The sequence below is a fragment of the Pan paniscus genome, chromosome 1 (genome assembly GCF_029289425.2).
Source record: "Pan paniscus chromosome 1, NHGRI_mPanPan1-v2.0_pri, whole genome shotgun sequence".
NCBI lineage: Eukaryota > Metazoa > Chordata > Mammalia > Primates > Hominidae > Pan > Pan paniscus.
This window is the reverse complement of record NC_073249.2, coordinates 167,102,313-167,124,666: the sequence shown is the minus strand read 5'-3', so window position 1 is coordinate 167,124,666 and position 22,354 is coordinate 167,102,313. Positions and strand designations below refer to the sequence as shown.

General features: G+C 42.6%; 1 protein-coding gene across 9 annotated transcripts in view; it reads left to right on the top strand.

The window, feature by feature from the left end:
* FGGY (FGGY carbohydrate kinase domain containing) overlaps positions 1-22,354 on the top strand; it is a 459,452-nt gene that overhangs the window by 424,643 nt on the left and 12,455 nt on the right. For 2 of the 9 annotated variants that reach the window (XM_055092032.2, XM_063600870.1), the window contains one exon: positions 13,811-13,867. The exons of the other annotated variants lie outside the window; for them this stretch is intronic. In XM_055092032.2, coding sequence (XP_054948007.1) covers positions 13,811-13,867 — 57 coding nt within the window. The remainder of the gene's footprint in view (positions 1-13,810; positions 13,868-22,354) is intronic. 9 annotated transcript variants of the gene reach the window in all.

The following is a 22,354-nucleotide window of genomic DNA, read 5'->3' as shown; positions in this document are numbered from 1 at the left end:
TAATGTAACTACTACAACTTTATTTTGATTAGCGTTAGCATTGTGTAGCTTTCTGCATCCCTTTACTTATAACCTATCTAAGTTAAAAATGGGTTTCTTTGTAGGCCTTATTCTTTTAATCATTTCTGGCAATTTCTTTCTTTTAATCAGTGTATTTAGACAATTCACATTTAAAGTGATTATTGATATAGTTGGGTTATTATCTACCATGTTTGTAACTATTTTATATTTGTAACATTTATTCTTTGTTTACCTTTTTTTCCTCTTGGCCTTTCACTGGTATTCATCAGGCATTTTATGTGATTTCATTTTCTCTCCTCTCTTAGCATATCAATTATACTTCTTTTTTTAAAAGTTAGTAATGTCCCTAATGTTTGTAGTGTACATGTTTAATCTAAGTCTGGCTTCAGATAACGCTATACCACTTACATGTAGTGCAGGTACCTTATAAGGAAGTACTTTCAATTCCTCCTTCCTATCCATTATAACATTGCTGTAATTTATTTCATTTATCCATTTGCTATAATTACTCAATATATTGTTACTATTGTTACTTTAAACATATAATTATAGATCAATTAAGAGTAAAAAAGTGAAATATTATCATTTACCTTCATTTATTTCTTCTCTGATGCTTTTCTTTTATGTAGGTCCAAGTTTTTGACCTATATCATTTTCCTTCTCTCTGAATAACTTTTTTTCAACATTTTTTATAATGTAGATCTCCTTTCAATAAATTTTTATTTGAGAATATCTTTCTTTCTCTTTCATGTTTGAAGGATAATTTCATTGGGCATAGAATTCTAGGTTAGTGAGGTTTTTCTTTTAATACTTTAAATATTTTACTCCATTCTAGTTTTATTTACATGGTTTTCTGAGAAGTCCATTGTAATTCCCATGCTTGTTTCTCTACAGATTAGGTGGATTTCTTGCCCCCTTTGGCTTCTTTCAAAATTTCCTCTTTGTCTTTGGTTTTAATTTTGATTATGATTTGCTCAGCTTTCGATATTTTCATACTTATTCTACTTTGTGTTCTCTGAACTTCTGGATCTATTGTTTGGTGTTTCTTCTTTATTTTGGGAAATTCTTAGCCATTATTACTTCAGATATTTCTTCTGCTCCATTCTCACTTTGTTATCTTCATATTCTAATCATGCATATATTATATGTTTTGAAATTTTTCTTGGGTGTCCTGGGTGTTTCCCTCCATTCTTTTTTCTTTTTGCATATCAGTTTGGGAAGTTTTTAACTGATGTATCTTCAAATTCACTGATTCTTTCCTTGGCCTTGTTAAGGCCATCAAAGGCCTTCTTTGTTTCTGTTGGTGTTTTTATTATTATTATCATTATTATTATTATTAGGATTTCTTTTAGATACTTTTTTAGCATTTTCGTCTCTCGTTACATTGTCCGTTTGTGCATAGTGTTTACTTTTTCTATTAGAACACTTATTAATCATAGTTGCATTAAATTATCTGATAATTCTAACATTTGTGTTATATCTGAGTTGGGTTCTGATTCTTGCTTTCTCTCTTTGGACTGTGTTTTTCTTGCCTTTTAGCATGCCTTTTAATATTTTGTTGAAACATGGATATGATGTATCTGGTAATAGGAACTGAGACAAATAGGTCTATATGTGACATTTTGTGTTAGAAATTGAACTGTGTTTAATGTTTGTTATAGTTGTACATGCCAGAGGCCTCACATTCTTCTATTGTCCTTATTTTTTCATCCCCACTATTGTCTTTGGCGTCCCTAAGATCTCCTCCTTAGATAGAGTCTATGTCTTGCTGCTCTTTGAGCTGTAATTCACTAATATTATACTGGGGTCATGTCGATGTGGTTTTAAGGTATGGGGAAGGAAAAGCATTCTATAATCTTTTGATTATATCTGTCTTTTAGTGGGACTATGTCCCTGAGCTATGACCTTCATAGATGTTCTTAGGCCCCTACTCCTTTAGGTGAGACAGAAGGCTTGCAGGCACTAGAGTTGAAGAGATGTCCTTCCCCTGTGTGCAATAGGCTTTTGTAAAGTCTCTTCCTCTTAAGAGGTCTTTGTTATGGAGAACTCTGTGTTATGGAAAAACACTGTAAAAAATATTTTACAGTGTTTACGCTTTCCCTCCCCCTGCCAGAGCCAAGAGGGGATCATTCTTGACTCTTTGGATTCCTGGAGGTAAAACCAATGAAAGTGTGGGCCCCCTTCCACTAAGACTGTTACCCTCAGGAGTTGCTCGCTTTCCTATTAGTCCACACTCAGCCCCCAACACTTCAAATTACCACTGAAGTGTCCCTACCAGTTTATGACTCCAGCAGCTGCTCCTCCAAGTAAGATCTCAGCTGTGACTGTCTGGGTTGTCCTTTCTCTTCAGATTTCAGGGTGATAGTTTGTCCTGTAACTTCAGTTCTCTTATGGATCCAAGAAAAATCACTGATTTGCAGTTTCTTAGCTTTTTTTTTTTTTTTTTTTTTGGAGCAAGGATGGGATAAATGACTTACACAGTTTTTACATGTTGGAGCTATAACCACAAGTCTCTACATGTCTTTAATGTACTTGCTGACTTTCCCTACTGGAGTGTAAGCTTATGAAAGCAGGGGCCATGTCTGTTTTATTCATAGCTACAGCTTCATTAGCCAGAATAGCACCTGACTCAAAGTAAGCAGGCCAATAAATAGTTGCTAATAGACTAATTAATCTCTTGGCAGTCATTGAGCATATTGTTATACCAGGCACTGTGCTTAGTGTGGAAAGACATCAGGTGCCTACATTGTTACAGTGGTGTGGGGGTAGGGCATGGTGGACATACAACTAAAATAACAATAAACCACAGATCAGAGAATAGGGAAGTTTTAAAGCACTGAGGACACATACCTCATCTAGCCCAAGCAAGAGGGAGGTAGAGGTAAAGCATTGCCAGAGAAGAAAACCATCACCTGAGTTGAGTTGTAAACAATGAGTCACTGTTAGCCTGTGTAGTGGAGAGGGACCCAGCCAAGGAGACAGCACAGACCTGTCAAAGTCCATGTCGGACAACATGCAAAGTGATTTACTTAACCCACCTCATGAACGTTTAGTAGCCCACACAAGGCAGGCCCCTGTTAACTCACAGGTCAGGAAACCGAGCCTCAGACAGTTTAAGTGACTCGACAAAATGTCACCAATGCTGAGTGATGGAGCAAGTCGGCTTGAGGCCAAGGTCCATTTTCTCCCTGCTACAAAGATGACTAAGCACGACTCAGAGTCTGGTGGAGGAGCAGAACACATAAACAGTCTTTGATGATACCCATGCTCTTTTGAATTTGCTCTATTGTTGTTCATTTTCTTTAAGATTTCAGCCCTAGAAGTAGCGAGCTGAAAATCAGGGCTGCTTTGCAAATGCCCACAAACCACTGAGGGGAGTTTTGTCAAAGAAGGCGGGAAAGAAAAATAAATGTGGGCTTCTGCTCTTTAAACCTCAGCCCAGTGAGGCAGACTTTCCCGGAATACTTCAGGCCTCTTCAAAGGCCTATTGTGGAAAGTGTCCAGATGTGCGTGGAAAACCTCACTGGGAAGCTTCCCAGTGAAGAGGCCTTTTAAGCATGAACCGAGATGAAGGAAGCTGACGCCATGAGTCCTATCAGGTGGCCTGTTTTCTGAAGGAGCCCAGATTTTCCCCTAACCTTAAGAAGGTTGTAGGGGGTTGGGTGATTAGCCAGTTTGTATTCCTTTGATTACAGGAAGCAGTGGGGTTTGTTGTTTTTTGTTGTTGTCTTTCCTTTTTTTGCTGAAGTGAGAAGAGGAGATGGGGGTGGGGGGCATTCTCCATATGATTTATCTACCTGTAAGTTGTTAGTGACAGTCTGGTCATTCCTCCAGCATACCTTGTGAGGGCCAGGAGGGATTTCTGGACTGGATAAAGTTGAGGCACTGAGTAAGTCCTGCTAGTTTCTATGATGATGCCTCTGAGTGTTCTAAGAGTCAGAATCCCCTGGAATCTGGCTCTGATCCCCTGCTCCGAATCCCTGTTTAAGCTCTCTTCCCAATGCCCTGTTTATCCTAGGTTTGAGGCCCCATCTTCCTCTTGCTAGATACAGTTAAGCCAGAGAGACCCAGATTTAAATCCTGCTCTCTCATTAGCTGTGTCATCTTGCACAGAGTAGCATCAGCCTCACCGAGCCTCAGTTTCCTCATCTGTAAAATGGAGGTAATACCAGTCCTGTCATCATCCAGTTGCTGTGAGGATTAAATGAATTGCTGAGTTGCCGCACACAAAGCATCTGGTCCAGTTCCTGGCACAGAGTGAGGGTTCAGTTTATTTTCATTCCTTTTCTCTTTAATCCAGTTGTACAAAGAGGCAGAGCTGTCCCATTTGACCAGAGAATTTTACTTCTGTAGCTCTTTAAATTCTCTCCCCGCCATGTACATATGGGCTTAGCTAAGTATTTTGAGATCACAGTGTATTTAGGGGAAAGTCCTTTTGGCTACAGCTAAAATTAGGCCTCTCTTGTGCTCCTCTGTTTACCACCCCCCTTCCTATTTTAACTAATTAGAGGCATTGACACTAAGAAACACTTGAGAAAAGTTGGAAGAACAGCTGGGAGTTGTTCTAGATACAAGCAGCTGCTCCCTGTCAGCATGCAGGCACAGAAAAGGATGATCCTGAATGGGGAAATGCAGGGAGGGCACCTCAGAGATGAAGATGAGGAATGGCAAAGTCTGTCCATGTTGTGGCAAACTGAGCAGGGTGGAGTTCTTATCACTCTGTCCTCTACCTTCTGCTGAGAGAAAAGGGGGGTCAGAGATACCAAAGCAGATAGAGGAAAGGGGGGCAAGAAAGGGGAAGGGAAGGAAGGTATTCAGGAGCTTAGCTAGTTGGTTAGTTGATTACTTTTATGCAGACCACTGTCGCCCCCACCTAGACCACTGCAGTATCTCCTAACTGGTCTCATGCTGCCGGCTGCTTTCCTGCTGGAACCAGAGAGGTCACAGGAACATGCAATTCTTGTACCCTGAAATCCCCGCGACGAGCTTCCACCATGGAATTTGGACAAAATTCCAAAACCCATCACATGGCCCCCGAGTACCTGGATGCACCTTCCCCCTGTTCCCCGTAATTGTTACTGCTCAGTCCTGCTGGCTTCTGTTCATTCCGTCTGCTTCAAAGGCCTTTCTCTCCTGGAGCCAGATTGCCTGAGTTTAATCCAGGTTTCCCTACTCGCTACTACTACTTACAGGCCTCTCCATCTCCCTTCCAGCCTTAAACACCTACTGAGCTCCCCTGGAATTCCCTGTCCACGTCCTACACACTCTCCTCATGGAGTCCCCGGGCCTGTGCACCCCCAAATAAAAGTTTCTGTGTTTCCAGATGGCCATGGTGACTGTGCATAAAGCCTAGCAAATGTGCATCAAGCCAGAAGACATGAGCCCTTTGGAAAGGTCTCATGTCTTCTGGCTTGATGCACATTTTTGTGTCCCCTGCCCCATCTCCTCCTCACTACCCTCGGGAAACTGGGTGATGTCTCTGTGGGAAGGCCTGAGCCTCAGGCTCTGTATTGATTGTCCAGTGCTGCATTTAAACTTCCTGACTGAATATTCAGAACTTATGCTGTTTTTTTGTTTTGTTTTGTTTTGTGTTTTGTTTTGTTTTTTAAAGCAAGCACCTTCACATCTCAGGTGTAAATGCCAGATCTTCTAACACTTACAAGGACAAATTCATTTCTTACTAAATAGTCAAGCTTAAAACCCACATGACTGGCTGATGTAAGCTTTGGCCTGGTCTGTGAGGAATTTTTGCAACATTATTTCTCTTGATTTCTTTCTTTGTTGCTGCTGTTCTCAGAACAAGGATAGGCTGAGGTTCTCCTTCTCAGTTACTCCATGTCCCTGAATTAAGCCCTGTGAGATCTAAAAACAGGAGCTCTGTGCACACAGCCGTAAGGACAAACCCTCACTCTGCATCCCCCTAAGTGGGCCACATGCCTAAGCCCAGAAATCTAAGAGTTACTTCTAACAACTTTCTCTCCCTAACACCCTCATCTGGTCTGTCACTGAAGCATGTTTTCTGCCTCCTGAGCACCTCTCATATCTGGGTGATAAGAGAGCCACCTTGATGTCCCCTGGCCCTTGCTGACCTCAGCAGAGCCTTTGGGTGACAGTAGCTCTGGCTTCCCAGGGCCCTTGGAAAGGAGACTGAGGGGTCCGCGTGGTATGGCCCTGCCTGCCTCTTGGTTCTGTTTCACCCACACTTCCCTACACTCTTATCTGCTCCAACCACACAGCCTTTCTCATTCCTCAAGTATCAGTTTTCTTTTCTTTTTCTTTTTATTTATTTCAGTAGGGTTTTGGGGAGCAGGTGTTGTATCGTTACATGAATAAATTCTTTACTGAGACAGGGTCTTGCTCTGGCGACCAGACTGGAGTGCAGTGGCACCATAAAAGCTCACTGCAGCCTTGACCTCCTGGGCTCACGTGATCCCCCCATCTCACCTCCCAGGTAGCTGGGACCGCAGGTGTGCACCGCCACACCCAGCTAATTTTTTGTATTTTTTTGTAGAGACGGGGTTTTGCAACATTGGCCAGACTGATCTAGAACTCCTGGCTCAAGCAATCCACCCACCTTGGCCTCCCAAAGTTCTGGGATTACAGGCGTGAGTCAAGTATCATTTTTCGTCCTTCCATATGGCCCTTTCCTTTGCTAGACACATGCTTCCCCCTCCTTCAGCCATTAATACCTGTGCATCCCTTGAATCTCAGCTAAGCTATGACATACATGAAGCATACATGCATATAGACACAGACATACATACCATTCAACCTAACATGAGGTGATTGAGGAATGCCGAGACCCTCCTCTCCCCTCTCAGTGCCCTGAAGCAGCCCCTGGGGGAGGGGATGGCCCTGGTCCCTCCGACTCTGACAGGGACTGCCCTCCCACAGAGAGAGGAAGGCCTTGGGAGCTGGTTGTGGGCTCACCTCTGTGGTACTGCTCTTCCTCCTGCTTCTGAGCAGAGAAGGCCTGGGGGCCAAGGTGCCCAGGGGCTGTGGACAAGATCCTTTTATGCTCTGTCCTTGACTCTAATGTGACAGATTATTTTGTAATTACCTGGCAGAGATAAGTTTGGTTTCTGCAAATAAACTAGCAAAGATTCCTGCCCAGGTTATTAAACACAGCCTTGACTCATCTATCTGGTCATATCCAAAAACCTTAAAAGAATTTTTGTTCTTCTGAATTTCACTCTCCAAGGCACAAAGACCAGGTGATGGTGGGCAGGGGCAGAGAGAGGGATGGGAAGACTTCTCACAGTGATTCAAGAACATTCACACACACATACACACACAAAAACCTTCACTCTCCCCCTCTCCAACCCCACCCCACTCACTGCACACATGTCTTGGCCCCCTTGAGAATCCCTTTTCCATAGACAAGCCCTCTGAGGTAAGAGGTTTAGGCCTCCTTCCTCCTTTAGTTAACATCTTGTCCCCACAGAACCGCATCCAACCTTCCATTTTTCTCCAACTTCTTTAGCTCATGAGGAAGATTTACAGCCTGGGAGTCAGGAGCCCCAAGTTCTAGTCCTTGCTTTGACACCAGGTGATATTGTGGTCTTCTCGAGTATTGTTGGTTCACTCTTATGAGAGCATTCTCAGACCTGTGGCATTTTCACCATTGAATCCACTGTGCACAGAGGTAACCAACATTTGTGACACCTGCTGTTTGCAAAACACTGAGCTAAGAATTAGTGATTACTTCTCAACCCACCATCTCTACAAGGCAGCTATGACTCCTGTTTTATCTATTTATGAAGGAAGACAGAGCTTAGCAAAATTAAGAATGCTGCTCAGACCCACAAACAGGTAAGATTAGAGGCAGGTTTCAAAACGAGGTCTCTGTCTCCAGAGTTTCTGCCATCACAATAAGCTGAGTCTCAACTGTACTATAGAAAAATAAATCAAAATGACATTTTAAGTATCATCTCTTTTATTTATGCATTATGCAGGAGATGGAACTCTTTTCTTAGATTTTTTTCCCCCAAATATGCTGTGCTCAGGAGCTGGGAAAAGGGAAAACACACACCCTGGGACCTTACACCCTGATATGCTTTGGCTGTGTCCCCACCCAAATCTCATTTTGAATTCCCCCATGTTGTGGGAGAGACCCAGTGGGAGGTAACTGAATCATGGGGGCAGGTCTTTCCCATGCTGTTCTCATGATAGCTGATAACTCTCACAAGATCTGACAGTATTATAAGGGGGAATTTCCCTGCACAAGCTCTCTCTCTTTTTTTTGCCTGCTGCCATCCATGTAAGGTGTGACTTGCTCCTCCTTGCCTTCTGCCATGATTGTGAGGCCTCCCAGCCATATGGAACTGTGAGTCCAATTAAACCTCTTTCTTTTGTAAATTGCCCAGTTTGGGATATGTCTTTATCAGCAGCGTGAAAATAGACTAATATAGTAAATTGGCACTGGGAGTGGGGCACTGCTGAAACGATACCCAAAAATGTGGAAGTGACTTTGGAACTTGGTAACAGGCAGAGGTTGGAACAGTTTGGAGGGCTCAGAAGACAGGAAAATGTGGGAAAATTTGGAACTCCCTAGAGACTTGTTGAATGGCTTTGCCCAAAATCCTGATAGTGATATGAACAATAAAGTCCAAGCTGAAGTGGTCTCAGATAGAAATGAGGAACTTGTTGGGAACTGGAGCAAAGGTGACTCTTGTTACGTTTCAGCAAAGAGACTAGCGGCGTTTTGCCCAAGCCCTAGATATTTGTGGAACTTTGAACTTGAGAGAGATGATTTAGGGTATCTGGCAGAAGAAATTTCTAAGCAGCAAAGCATTGAGGAGGTGACTTGGGTGCTGTTGACAGCATTCAGTTTCAACAGGAAAATGGAGCATGAAAGTTTGCAAAATTTGCAGCCTGACAATGCAATAGAAAAGAAAACCCCGTTTTCTGAGGAGGAAGTCAAGCTAGCTGCAGAAATGTGTATAAGTAACAAGGAGCTGAATGTTAATCCCCAAGACAATGGGGAAAATGTCTCCAGGCCATGTCAGAGGTCTTCATGGCAGCTCCTCCCATCACAGGCCTGGAGGCTTAGGAGGAAAAAGTGGTTTTGTAGGCAGGGCCCAGGGTCCCCCTGCTGTGTGCAGCCTCAAGACTTGGTGCCCTGAATCCCAGCTGCTCCAGCCATGGCTGAAAGGGGCCAACATAGAGCTCAGGCCATGGCTTCTAAAGGTGCAAGCCTCAAGCCTTGGCAGCTTCCACATGATGTTGAGCTGGCAAGTGCACAGAAGTCAAGAACTGGGGTTTAGGAACCTCTACCTAGATTTCAGAGGATGTATGGAAATGCCTGGATGTCCAGGCAGAAGTTTGCCGCAGGGACGGGGTCCTCTTGGAGAACCTCTGCTAGGGCAATGTGGAAGGGAAATGTGGGGTTGGAGTCCCAGCCCAGAGTCCCTACTGGGGCACCATCTAGTGGAGCTGTGAGAAGAGGGCACTGACCTCCAGACCCCAGAATGGTAGATCCACTGACAGCTTACACCATGTGCCTGAAAAAGCTGTAAACACTCAACACCAGCCCATGAAAGCATCTGGGAGGGAGGTTGTACCCTGCAGATCCACAGGGGCGGAGCTGCCCAAGACCATGGGAGCCCACCTCTTGCATCAGTGTGACCTGAATGTGAGACATGGAGTCAAAGGAGATCATTTTGTAGTTTTAAGATTTGACTGCGTTGCTGGATTTTGGACTAGCATGGGGCCTGTAGCCCCTTTGTTTTGGCCAATTTCTCCCATTTGGAATGGCTGTATTTACCCAATGCCTGTACCCCCATTGTATCTGGGAAGTAACTAACTTGCTTATTCATAGGCAGAAGGGACTTACCTTTGTCTCAGAGGTGATGTTGGACTGTGGACTTTTGAGTTAATGCCAAAATGAGTTAAGACTTTGAGGGACTTTTGGGAAGGCATGATTAGTTTTGAAATGTGAGGACATGTGATTTGGGAGGGGCCAGGGGCAGAATGATATGGTTTGACTGTGTTCCCACCTACATCTCACCTTGAATTCCCCCATGTCGTGGGAGGGACCCAGTGGGAAGTAATTGAATCATGGGGGTGAGAGCAAACTGAGGACCAGAGTGGTTATAAAACTTGTCTGAATTCATACCATTTACAAAGTAAAAGAAGAGTCTATAACCCAGGTCTCATGAGTCCTCAGAATCAACCAAGTCAAATAAGCCCCCCTATTCAAAAAGAAGAACCTTCAAGAATATTAATTTTGTGCCCATCTAAAAGCCTCACTGAGCTGTGCTAAAGGTAATAGGCATTGAAGAAAACGTTCTCACAGAAACTCCCAGCTGCAAACACAAAGAAGCAGGTCTCCAGGGAACAGAGTAAGGATTGTCTGAAGAGATCTATGCTGGTGAGATTACAAAAATCATAATATATGAATAAATGAACATATGGAAGGAATCAGCAAAGCCCTCTCATTCTTCCCGTATGTAAACTCGGCCTTTGCCTAAAGTCATTAAGTAAACACAGATGCAGCCAAACCAGGCACCAGATGGCAAACAAGAATTGGAATAAAAGGTAAAGAAATCTTTTGGTGTTTACTCAAAGATGGGGAAAAAAACCATGATCCAAAATGCTGTGGTTTCCCCAGAATGGCCACCTGGAGTCACCAGGGCCCAAAAGTGACCAAATAAAACAAAACAAAACTAGAATAATCATCATTGGGAAGTTGTAGGAAAACCGCTGCTATCTTCTGTGAATGGAATCCCATGTCAGAAGAAACTGATTATTATGGGAAATGAAATAAATGGTTAAATCAAAGTACTAGGACCAGAGAGCAACAGGAATGTGGCAAGATTCCACTTTTGCTGGGCACTCACATCTGTCCAGAGCTTTGTATTCTTGGCCTTATATAATCCTCACAATTACCCATTAGGTATTGGCCAAATTTTATAAATGAGGAAATTCCATAAATGGGTTAAGAGAGATTAGGCCCCAAGGTCACACCACAGGAATGCCATCCTAGCTGTGGCCAGTGCTTCTTTGTCCATTCCCAGCTTCGTAGCTCTGATTTCAGTACCAGATACAGGGGAATCCAGGCACATTCTCTCTGCCTTTCCTGCCCAAACCACTGGACCTAAGTAAGAAGGTCACCTGGTCAGGTACTGCCTTGAAGGGAGACCAGAACAGACATGGAGTGGGGAACAGAGCATTCCTGAAAACTTAAATTCACCTTTATTTCACAAAAGACACCCTTGCACATGCCTCATCCACCTCTTAGCTTGTACATTTGCCATGAGCACCAGTAATGAAGGCAGTCCTTGTGAATATTTGCTTTTCAGTATGCATGAGTTTATATATTGGGGGTAGAAAATTCCAATAATGTTTCAGCTTCAACTAAAAGCTGGATCTTGTTCTGTCCTTGCCTCTAACCTGACAGATTATTTTTTAATTGCTTGGTAGAGATAAGTTTGGCTTCTGCAAATAAACTAGCAAACCTTTCCTGCCCAGGCTACCAAACACAGCCTCACCTCACCTATCTGGCCATATGTAAAAACGTTCATTCAAATAAGTTTTGTTCTTTTGAGTTTTACTCTCCCAAGCGCAGAAACTGGGTGGTGAGGGGTGCAGGGGTATGGGGAGAATGGTTTCAACCAAACCATTCATTGCTTGCAGGTGGGAAGGTAAGGTGGAAAATGCTTTCCAGCTAAACAGACCTGTCTGCTAACCCTACCACTAACTAAACTTGCTCTCTTGGGCAGGCCACATTATGCTTTGAGTTTTAGTTTCCTTCTCTCTAAAATGTACGTGGAAGGGCTGTTTTCAGAATTTTTTTTTCACTTTCCTCTTACCCATCTTCTCTTTTTCTACGCGGTCAATCTCCACGTGGCTGTTTTATTTTTTCCCCATTGTTCTTTAGCAAAGATTAATCCAGGATGAATTCAGCTTTGTGGACACTATAAATCAAAGCCATACAACCATAAGGCAGGCTTCTACCACTCTATACTAATTGTTACCAGTCTCTTAGCCCTGGTTTCTAGTTGGGTTTGGCCAATGGAAAGCCCCAGCAGGAACCTGGAGAATAATGAAGTTGTTTATTCCCCCAGCGCTCTCCTTGCTGGGTTGACGCAGGTTAGCTACATCCATCTACCATCCTTCTACAATGGACCACAGTTCCTGTGTGTGGCCCTTTCCCTACAATTTTGTGCATGATGGGAACCTCTCCTCCCTCCCTGTCCTCCTTCAGGCTAAGAGGTTGTAATGGCTCCTTACTGTTGGTAATCATTAGGTACTTGTTTCTTTTCCTAAACCTTTTTAAAGGAACTCTTCTTGAAGCTTACTTCAGTTACCCAATGTGAGTGTCCATCTGTTTCCTAATAGGAACATGAATAAATATATCACTTCAGCTCAATTTCCCATTTTCTACAATGACTATTATCAAACTTTGCCAATTCCCATCCCCGTCTTTCCTCTCATGTTCAGAGAGATGACCTCCAATTTATTCTTAGCCACCAACTACCTCTAAGAGAAAAGCCATTAGAAAGACAACTGCCGTTAAATCTCCCAGCTTTCTTAGATCCGGTAGTGAGCTGGGGCTAGCTCAGCCCTGCTCACAAGAGCATATTGTGCACATCTCTTCCCAGCTTCACATCCATTCCGTCACATTCAGAGCTTGAAATTGGTCAAGATGGAAGTATTTACAACACAGAAATTGGCAATTGATAAAATTAGGGCTTTCTATTGATTATTTATCAGTATTATTTATCAGCACACCACTGCTTATATCCAGATACAGTCTTTTCCTCCTTCACATTTGTTACAATGAAAGACATGGCCCACTTATTATCAGAGACTCTTTCATCTCCTACTGCCTCTAACAGCCCACTTAATTCATTATCCATTCACTCTGTATTTAGCTTCTTCAATACTATCTCCTTCTCATCAACATTTAAACATGCTCTAGACCTGTGCTGTCCAACAGTAGCCATTAGTTAAATGTATTTATTGAAACCGCGAGATGTGGCTAGTCCAAATTGCAATATGTAAGATATACACCAGATTTCAAACATTTTGCATGAATAAAAGAATGTAAAATATCTCATAAATAATTTTTGTATTGATTACTTGAAATGATATTTGGGGTATAATGGGTTAAATAAAAACATATTAAAATTAAATTCACCAGTTCACTTACACTTTTTTAAGTGGGTACTAGAAAATTTAAAATTACTTGTGTAAATCATATTATTTCTGTTGGATAGTGCTGCTGTAAACCTTTCATCTTAAAAATAAAATCCCTGGCTAGGCACAGTGGCTCACACCTATAATCCCAGCACTTTGGGAGGTTTGGATCTGTGTCCCTGGCTAAATCTCATGTTGAATTGTAATCCCCAATGAGGAGGGCCCTGGTGGGAGGTGATTGGATTTTGGGGGTGGAGCTCATGAATGGTTTAGCACCATCCCCCCATTGGTACTACATAGTGAGTTCTCAGGAGATCTGGTTGTTTAAAGGTGTGTAGTACCTCCCTCCACTTCCTCCTGCTCCAGCCATGTAAGACATGCTTGCCTTCTGTCATGATTGTAAGTTTCCTGAGGCCTTCTCAGAAGCAGAGGCCACTATATACAAGAAGAGGCTTCTTGTATAGCCTGCAGAACCATGGGCCAATTAAACCTCTTTTCTTCATAAATTACCCAGTCTCAGGTATTTCTTTATAGCAGTGCGAGAACAAACTAAAGCAGGAAGATTGCTTGAGGCCAGAAATTCAAGACCAACCTGGGTAACATAGTGAGACCCTTTCTCTAATAATAATTTTTTTAAAATTGCCAGGCGGGCGAGGCGCGGTGGCTGACACACTTTGGGAGGCCGAGGCAGGTGGATCACAAGGTCAGGAGATCAAGACCGTCCTGGCTAACATGGTGAAACCCCATCTCTACTAAAAAAATACAAAAAAATTAGCCAGGCATCATGGCAGGTGCCTGTAGTCCCAGCTACTTGGGAGGCTGAGGCAGGAGAATGGCGTGAACCTGGGAGGGAGAGCTTGCAGTGAGCCAAGATCGTAGCACTGCACTCCAGCCTGGGTGACAGAGTGAGACTCCATCTCAAAAAAAAAAAAAAAAAAAAAGCCAGTCGCTGTGGTGGTTACATGTAGTCCCAGCTGCTCAGGAGGCTGAGGCCAGAGAATCAGTTTAACCCAGAAGTTCGAGCTGCAGTGAGCTATGATCATGCCACTGCACTCCAGCCTGGGTGACAGAGCAAAACCCTGTCTCAAAAAGTAAAGTAAAATCCCTTCTTCTGCCTATCAGCTCCCCTAGTTGTTGCCTCTCATGGTCAAGGATGCTTTAAAAGGTATCTATCCTCACTATCATGATTTTTCTCACCACCACCCCTGCCTCCTTAACTAAGGCAGATCTTCCTTCCACTACAGAAATTCCACCAAAATCATGCTGCCTCAGTCATTAGTGCTGACCCAAGGCATTGCTGAGCCCAAAGGGCTTTTCAACCCCTACTCAGCTTTAGCCTTGGCAACATTTTGCAAAGTGGAGCACTCCCTTCATTGAAACATGCTTCCACTGACAACATATTTTCTTGATTTCCCTCCCGCTGTTCTGAATGTTTCTGCACAAATTCCTTTGCTAGTTTTCCTTTCTCCTCTCCCCAATATTATATGGTAGTCTTATACAGGAATCTGTCCATCTCATCTGCTTCTAAGGATTCATTTACTATTTATATGCCAGCAGGTCTACACCTATCTATATAACATCTTCACTTAAAGGGCTCACAGCCATCTCAATCTAAGCATATTAAAATCTGAACCCACCATCTCCACCTCTGCCTGCAAAATTGGCACTGTTCCCATACATGGCACCACGTGTCCTTACTCACTCCTGGCAGCACCTCAAGGACATTCTGAGCCCACTCTGTCTTTCTGCTCCACATCAGTCTCTCATGGTGTCTTTCTAAATTACATTTTATGTCTCTTGAATTCTTCCACTTTGCTTTAATTCTACCATCACCATCCTTATGTCTCACCTGGACTGCTCCAAGGAACTCTTGAGTGGTTTCCTTGCCTCCACTTTTACCATTCTTTAGTTTATTCTCTACAAATCTACCAGAGTGATCTTTAACAAACATGAATAAGATCACTCTTGCTTAAAACTCTCCAGTGGCTTCTCCTTGACTTTGGCATAACTCAAAACCTTTTAACATGATTTACAGGACCATCCAAAATCTGACCTCTCCTTCATCTATAGCTTCATCTCCTATATGCTTTCCCTTCATTTTATCCAGTCATCTTGGACTTCTTTAGGTCCTTTAAATGTATCATGTTATCTTTACTTAAGGCCTTCAGATATGCATTTCCTTCAGTCTGGAACCTTCCTCATCAACTTTCTTTACCCAGCCAACTCCTTGTCAACCTTCAACTAGTTCCATAAGTTTCCATAGTAGTTTTGTCTTCCTCTTCCTCTCTCCCATGATCACCGATGTTTCTCGAGTAGGCTTTAAACTTCATGAGGTCAGGGACCAGAGCTGTCTGGTTGCCTCCTCTATCCATGGTGTGTAGCACAATGCCTTGCACACAATAAGTACTCAATAAGTATTTGGTTGCACAATAAAAATGACATTATCTGGCTCAAACTTCCCATTTTGAGAAAGAGGAAACTGGGATCCAAAGAAAGGAAGCAACTTATTCAAAACAACAGAGCCCAGGCTAAGATTAATACAGGGTTGGAGCCTCCTAATTTCCAGATCTTTTTTTTGTTTCCAGCACATCATGTGCCTATCTATAATATGGTAACCAGAAGGAAGCAGACTGGATTCCCTGTGTCTTGTAAAAGCCGGAGCAAGTTCTTATTTGTAAACACAGCTGACATAGTTGTTTTCTTTGTTTGTTTTAAGTAAAAGGACTGGAAGTACAACCCAAAAATAAACTTTGTGTTTCCAAACCAAGAAGCTTCTACAGCTTTTATCCCCTGCAGCCTCCTTTCTGTCCATTGTTCATCTTCCTTCCCTTCATTAACCACAGGCATCAGCTGATATTCAATGTTGAATGGTCCCTGCATTCTGTGTTCTTTATCACTCCCCTGCCCAGGCAGCATGTCACATGCAGCAGCAGATTAGGAAGTGCTGTCTTTAAATAGTATCACTCAAGAGAACATTACAAGATCCTGTGTAGCGCTGGGGTGGAGATTGATGTAATAATTTTTAGAATAAAAATAACTCACATTTTTGAAACTATTAGTTTGTGACTGGCACTAATTTCAGTGGTTTGTATGCATTTTCTTTTTTAACTTTATGAGTAATTATTTCTATTACTTCTATTTTACAGATGAGCAAACTGAGGGACAAAGAGGTTAGTTAAGGCCCAAGCCATTCTCTTTTGTTTGAGACAGAGTCTCCCTCTGTCATCCAGCTTGGAGTGCAGTGGCGCGATCTCGGCTCACTGCAACCTCCGCCTTCTGGATTCAAGCGATTCTCCTGCCTCAGCCTCCCGAGTAGCTGGGATTACAGGCACCTGCCACCACACCCAGCTAATTTTTGTATTTTCAGTAGAGACAGGGTTTCACCATGTTGGCCAGGCTGGTCTCGAACCCCTGACCTTAGATGATCCACCCGCCTCAGCCTTCCAAAGTGCTAGGATTACAGGCGTGAGCCACTGCGCCCGGCCCACCCAAGCCATTCTGTTAGCTAGTGAAAGAGTCAAAGTTCTAATCTAGCCAGTCTAGAGCCTGTGATCCTAACTATCTGACATCTGACAATGAAGAATGTGTTGACCTGGCAGGAAATACCAAAAAGTACAACTGAGGGAGATCCTAAACTTGCTTTATACAGATATCCTGGATCCTACCCCTGATTCATTCATTAATTCATTAATCCATTTACTCATTCATTTAATTCTTTCAACATGTATTTATTACATTTTTGCATTATTTATATCAATTTTGGGGAATACAGAGAAAGTTAATGGCTTCTACCCTTTGACATCTCACAGTCCAGTGGGGAGACGTAAGAAAACAGACATTTATCCTACTGTGTGCTGAATGATAAGACAGAGGAAAATCAGGGGGCTTTGGGAACATGGAAGAGATTATAAACACATAAAGAGAGTTTAAAAGGGCACCACAGTGATTTGCTTTGGACCTGCATCCCACACCTGTCACTCTATCCGTCTGACCTCTGCTCTCTCTATGCTCCTGGCTTCTAGCCCTTCTCTTACTTTGGTACCATCCTTAGCCTCTCAACTCCTGGCTTCAGATTCGATGTCTTTGCTTGACTTTTTCCTCTGGAAGTTGGTTTGGAATGGATTCTGGCTTGGCTAGAGGGTTTCTGTATCGTAAACAGTCTAAGGCCAGCTCCAAAGTCCAGGCCAGAATATCTAGGCCCCACTACCAAAATGGCTCTCGCTTAGAAGAATTAGAGATCCAAAAGCAGGGAACTTGAAAGAGCATGGAGGGATAGATGGATGGATAGATTCCTTGCCTCTTAGCTTCGATTATTCACCTGCCTAAACCCAGAGCAGTTGGCCTAGTGACTAACCAACATCCCTTGCAGCTCAATCATTATTCATTATGTTAATATTATCACACATTTTGATTCTTTGCTGTCGATTTTGTTTCTGATCTGCTGGCCAAAAGATCATCATGGGAAGGAATTAATATTGAAGCAGGCAGTGCAAATTTCAAAAGTGTTCAGACCCTGAGGGCTTTCATGATATTTCACTTTCTTGAGTTGCAGTCTCCCATTGGCCTGCTCCTTCTGAAGCAGATTTTGTCCCTTGTAGCCATAAGTGAAGCATATCCTGGCTAAATGTTTCTGTGGACTGAAGGTAGCTATTGAATTGGGCAGTTAAGAGAATATTGCAGATTCTTGTCGGTAAATGACACAAAAGATGATGGACTCTAAGCTAGCTATGGAAGAAATTAGAGCCAGACAGGACATATGAATTGAAAGAAAATGAAGTGATGGAGATTCTGGAAGTTACTTTAAAGTGGAGAAGGACATTTGATAAGAATGATAGAGTACATGAGAGAATTGGACTGAAGGGCAATGGAATTCAGAAAGTGGCTGTTGGTATATTGTAATATTCATAAGTATAGCAGTCTCAAGGGGGGCTGTGGGAGTTTTGAAGTGAAATGGAGATGAAGGTCCCAGAGGTGGAAACATTTTGAAACCGTAACAGTGGAACATTGGATGGGTCTTATGAGCAGATGCTGAAGTTGTCCAGGACAATGATAAACCTCCAGGTAGATAGGGAGGCTTGTGATCTAGGAGCCTTAGCCTCATTTAACATGGGGACAGAAACAAGAGGCTGACAGTGACAGCAGTGAGATGCAGGGGAGACATGTGTCATTGTGTCTCCATCATTAGGTGGCATAAACCTCAGAGGAACAGGCTTTTTTGCCTGCAACTGGAGGAATACTTGTCTGGAAATGATAATGAGGAGGCCTGAGAATAATGACTGTTATCACCTTCCCCAACCCACCTGAAACATACACACATGGCAACACTTACCTTTCAATAAAGTTTCTGGGAAAATAAAGTTTATTTCAGTTGATAGGTACATAGAAATAATAACAATATCTGCACTTTTAAGCATTTAGTCCATCCAGTAGGCCTATAAAATAGGTATTAAAACTTCCCTTTTTTTGAGACAGCATCTTACTGTGTCGCCCAGGCTGGAGTGCAGTGGGACAATCAAGGTTCACTTCAGCCTCAACCTCCCAGACTCAAGGGATCCTCCCATCTCAGTCAGCCTTCTGAGTAGCTGGGCCTACAAGCACGTACCATCACACCTGGCTAATTTTTATTTTATGTTTTTGTTGAGATAGGGTTTCCCTATCTTGCCCAGGCTGGTTTCAAACCCGTTTCAAGTGATCCTCCCACCTCAACCTCCCAAAGTGCTGGGATTACAGGTGTGAATCACTGCATCCAGCCTAAAATTTCCATTTTTAAAATGAGGAAATTGAGATTCAGGATGTTCATGGCAGAACTAGGGTTTGGATTATGATCTAAATATCACTGAAGTCTTTGTTTCACAGCAAATGTTTAAAAGTATAGGTTCCAAAGCCACATGTTTTCTTGTCTTTGAACTGGGAATATAAACTAGGTAACGTATTTAATAATATAGTGCTAGGCCATAGTAAGTACTCAACAAATATCAGTTGCCATTATAATTATTGTTATTGAGTTATTATTATTATTTAATTACAGCTCACGGCAGTACTATATACCTTCTCAGCCTCACATATCAGCAAGATCATATTTTTTTCCGGTCAACAATAGATTATTAGATGAGTGACAGCTTGCAGTTTTGGAATCTATCATCTGTCTGATGCTTTTAGTAAGAAGCTTGCTATTTTTACTTTGAGAAAATCCGTAAGAAGCAAGTCAAACTCATGTAGATGGGATGAATACTTGCTCCCTATTCATGTTTGGATCCAACTCTTTTGCAGCCAGGCCATATATTAGGACCCCACCTCAGAGTATCACAACAGAGATTGATGGCCTTACCTAGTATAAAACCACTCCCCTGTGCCGTATTTGCCCATGACTGAATTGGAATGAAACTTTACCTTGCTAGGAAAACACTGTGTGTATATTCTCTGTCAGAGTGTGCTGAGCGAAACCCTAATAGAATGTTCCATGGGGAATAAGGAGTAACTTGTCAACTGAGAGTTAATCAGAAAACCACATGTGCACAAAACCAACAGATTGCAGAGCTGGCAAAGACTTTAGAGATAATTTACTCCAACCCCCTCATTCTACTGATAAAGACAGTGAGTCCCAGGGAGGGGAAGGGTCTTGCTCAGGGTCATACAGCTGGCAGTAATTTTGTTTGTTTCAATAATTAATATGAACAGTCATTCTATACATCAGTGAATCCACCTTCCTGCCTTTGTAAGCACAATATAATGACCATAATTGAATTTGTCTTTGACAGTGAAGAAAGCAGGCTTTTAGGGCTTTACAGGGCCCCAAAGTCATCAGAAGAAGATAAATTGTCATGAACTAAAGCTGGAGATCTGCCTATTGACTGTGAGCTTCTTAAGGAATGGGCCTGGTCTTATTCATGAGCTAAAGCAAGTTTCAAATCCTGGCTTAGCCCTTTACTAGCTTAAGCAAGTACTTAACCTCTCTGAGCCTTTATTTCCTCATTGTAAATTTAAATAATAAGACCTTCCTCAGAGACTGTTAGTGAGGATCAAGGGAGGCAAGATCTGTATACCAGTACCTTGCGTAAAATAGGCATTCAATAAACTTGCACTTTCACCTTACATTTAACAAATGTCCTGCTAAAAGCTAGGGATACTTCAAAGAAAGGAAAGCCAACGACTCCACTTTCATGGAGCTTAGATTCAGGAGGGAGGAGAGCAGAGGTGAGGACCACAGAGAAGCAGGCAGACAATAAACAATTAAAAATATAATTTAGATGATGATGTGCTATCAAGGGTTATGAGGAAAAGAAAATGAGATGATGTCATAGATGTTTAGGAGAGTGCACTGCTTCTGCTAAGAGTGGCCAGGGGCAGTCTTTTCAATATTATGTTTGAAGAGAACCTAAATCATATGGAAAAAGCCAGACAGTCAAAGATCCTGGAGAAGACCATTCCTGAGAGATCCAGAAAGGCCTTAGGCAGGAGGAAGGTTGGTATGTTCAGCCAGCAGCAAGATGTCCAGTGTGTTCCCAGCATGGCCAGCCCAGTAAGCAGGGCATGAGATGAGGCTGGAGACATCTGCCTAAACTCCATCCTGAAGTTCTAGTCCACCCTATGACATTTGAGTTTTATTCAAAAAGCGATGGAACACTGTTGCAAGGACGTGTTAAAAAATAAATATTGTTCTTTGTCCCTAGTTCCTGGCACACAGCTTCTAAAATTCTTGGAATCCCTGCTAAAGCTAGGGATACTTCAAAGAAAGGAAAGCCAAGGACTTCACTTTTATGGAGCTTAGATTAAGCTCCATGTGTATGGTAATGAGATGACTGATGGCTGAGAGCCCCTCCGTAGCATCAGGATGGGGGCTGGTCACCAGAAAGACCAAGGCATGATTAGAGGGTTGAACTTTCAGCCCCTCCCCTGACCTTCCAGAATGAGAAAGGGGCTAGAGATTGAGTCAATCACCGATGGCCAGTGATTTACTCAATTATACCTAAGTAATGAAACCTTCATAAAAACCCCTAAATGATGGGGTTTAGACAGCTTCTGGATTGGTGAACACAGGGAGGTATTGAGAGGATGGCATGCCTGGAGGAGGCATGGAAGCTCACTGCACCACTGCACCTCCCTCCCCTCATACCTTGCTCTATGTATCTCTTCCATTTGGCTGTTCCTGAATTTTAGCCTTTATAATAAACTGGTAATAGTAAGTCAACCGTTGTCTTGAACTCCATAAGCTGATTCTAGCAAATTATCAAGACTTGGGGGGTGGAGTTTGTGGAAACCTCCAATTTGCGGTCAGTTGGTCAGAAATACAGGAGACCCAGGACTTGTGATTGGCATCTGAAGTGTGGGCAGTCTTGCTGGACTGAGCCCTGAAGCTGTGGGGTCTGACACTAACTACCTGGGGTTAGTGTCAGAATTGAATCAAATTTAATTGTAAGTCATGCAATTGGTGACAGGAGAGTTGGAGAATTGGTGAGTGTGAGGAAAAAACCCATACATTTGGTGTCAGGAGTGTTGTAGGTAAAAACAGCCCAGAGAGATAAAATCATTCATTGATTAATTTAACAAATCCTTATAGATTAACTATTCTGGCCAGGCACAGTTCTTGGTGTGGTGCATGAATCCAATACACACCCCTGGCCACATGGAGCTTGCATGCTAATGGGATAATAAATATCTAAAGTTTATGTAGCATTTACTATATGCTGGCATTGTTGTAAGTGTTTTACCTCAAATAACTCACATGCTTCTCATAGCAGTCCTATGAAAGGCATATTTTTATCCCCATTTTCAGATGAGGCAACAGGCATGAAGAAATTAAGTAATTATTCCGTGATTATACAGCTAGTAAATGTAAAACTCCAGTTTCAAATTCTGGCAGTCTGTTATAGTCAGTCTGTTATTTTAATCACTGCCCTCTATTTTCTCTGCTTCTGAAAAATCACCTAGACTGGTCCTGACTGCTATAAGGGGAACCAAAGTGGAAGTCAAGAGACCAGTTAGGCAGTAGTGGTCAGAGAATGGGATACTGGAATTTTCAACAACACTGAGTAGATATTATTATTCCCACTTAATAAATGGGAAAACTGAGCTTTGATTCACACATCTGATAAGTAGCAGAGCCTGGATCCAACCCCAAGCCCATTTATCTCTAAAACCCAGTATCTTTCTGCTAATGTCTCCATTTCCTCCAGAATTATAAAGCTTCCAC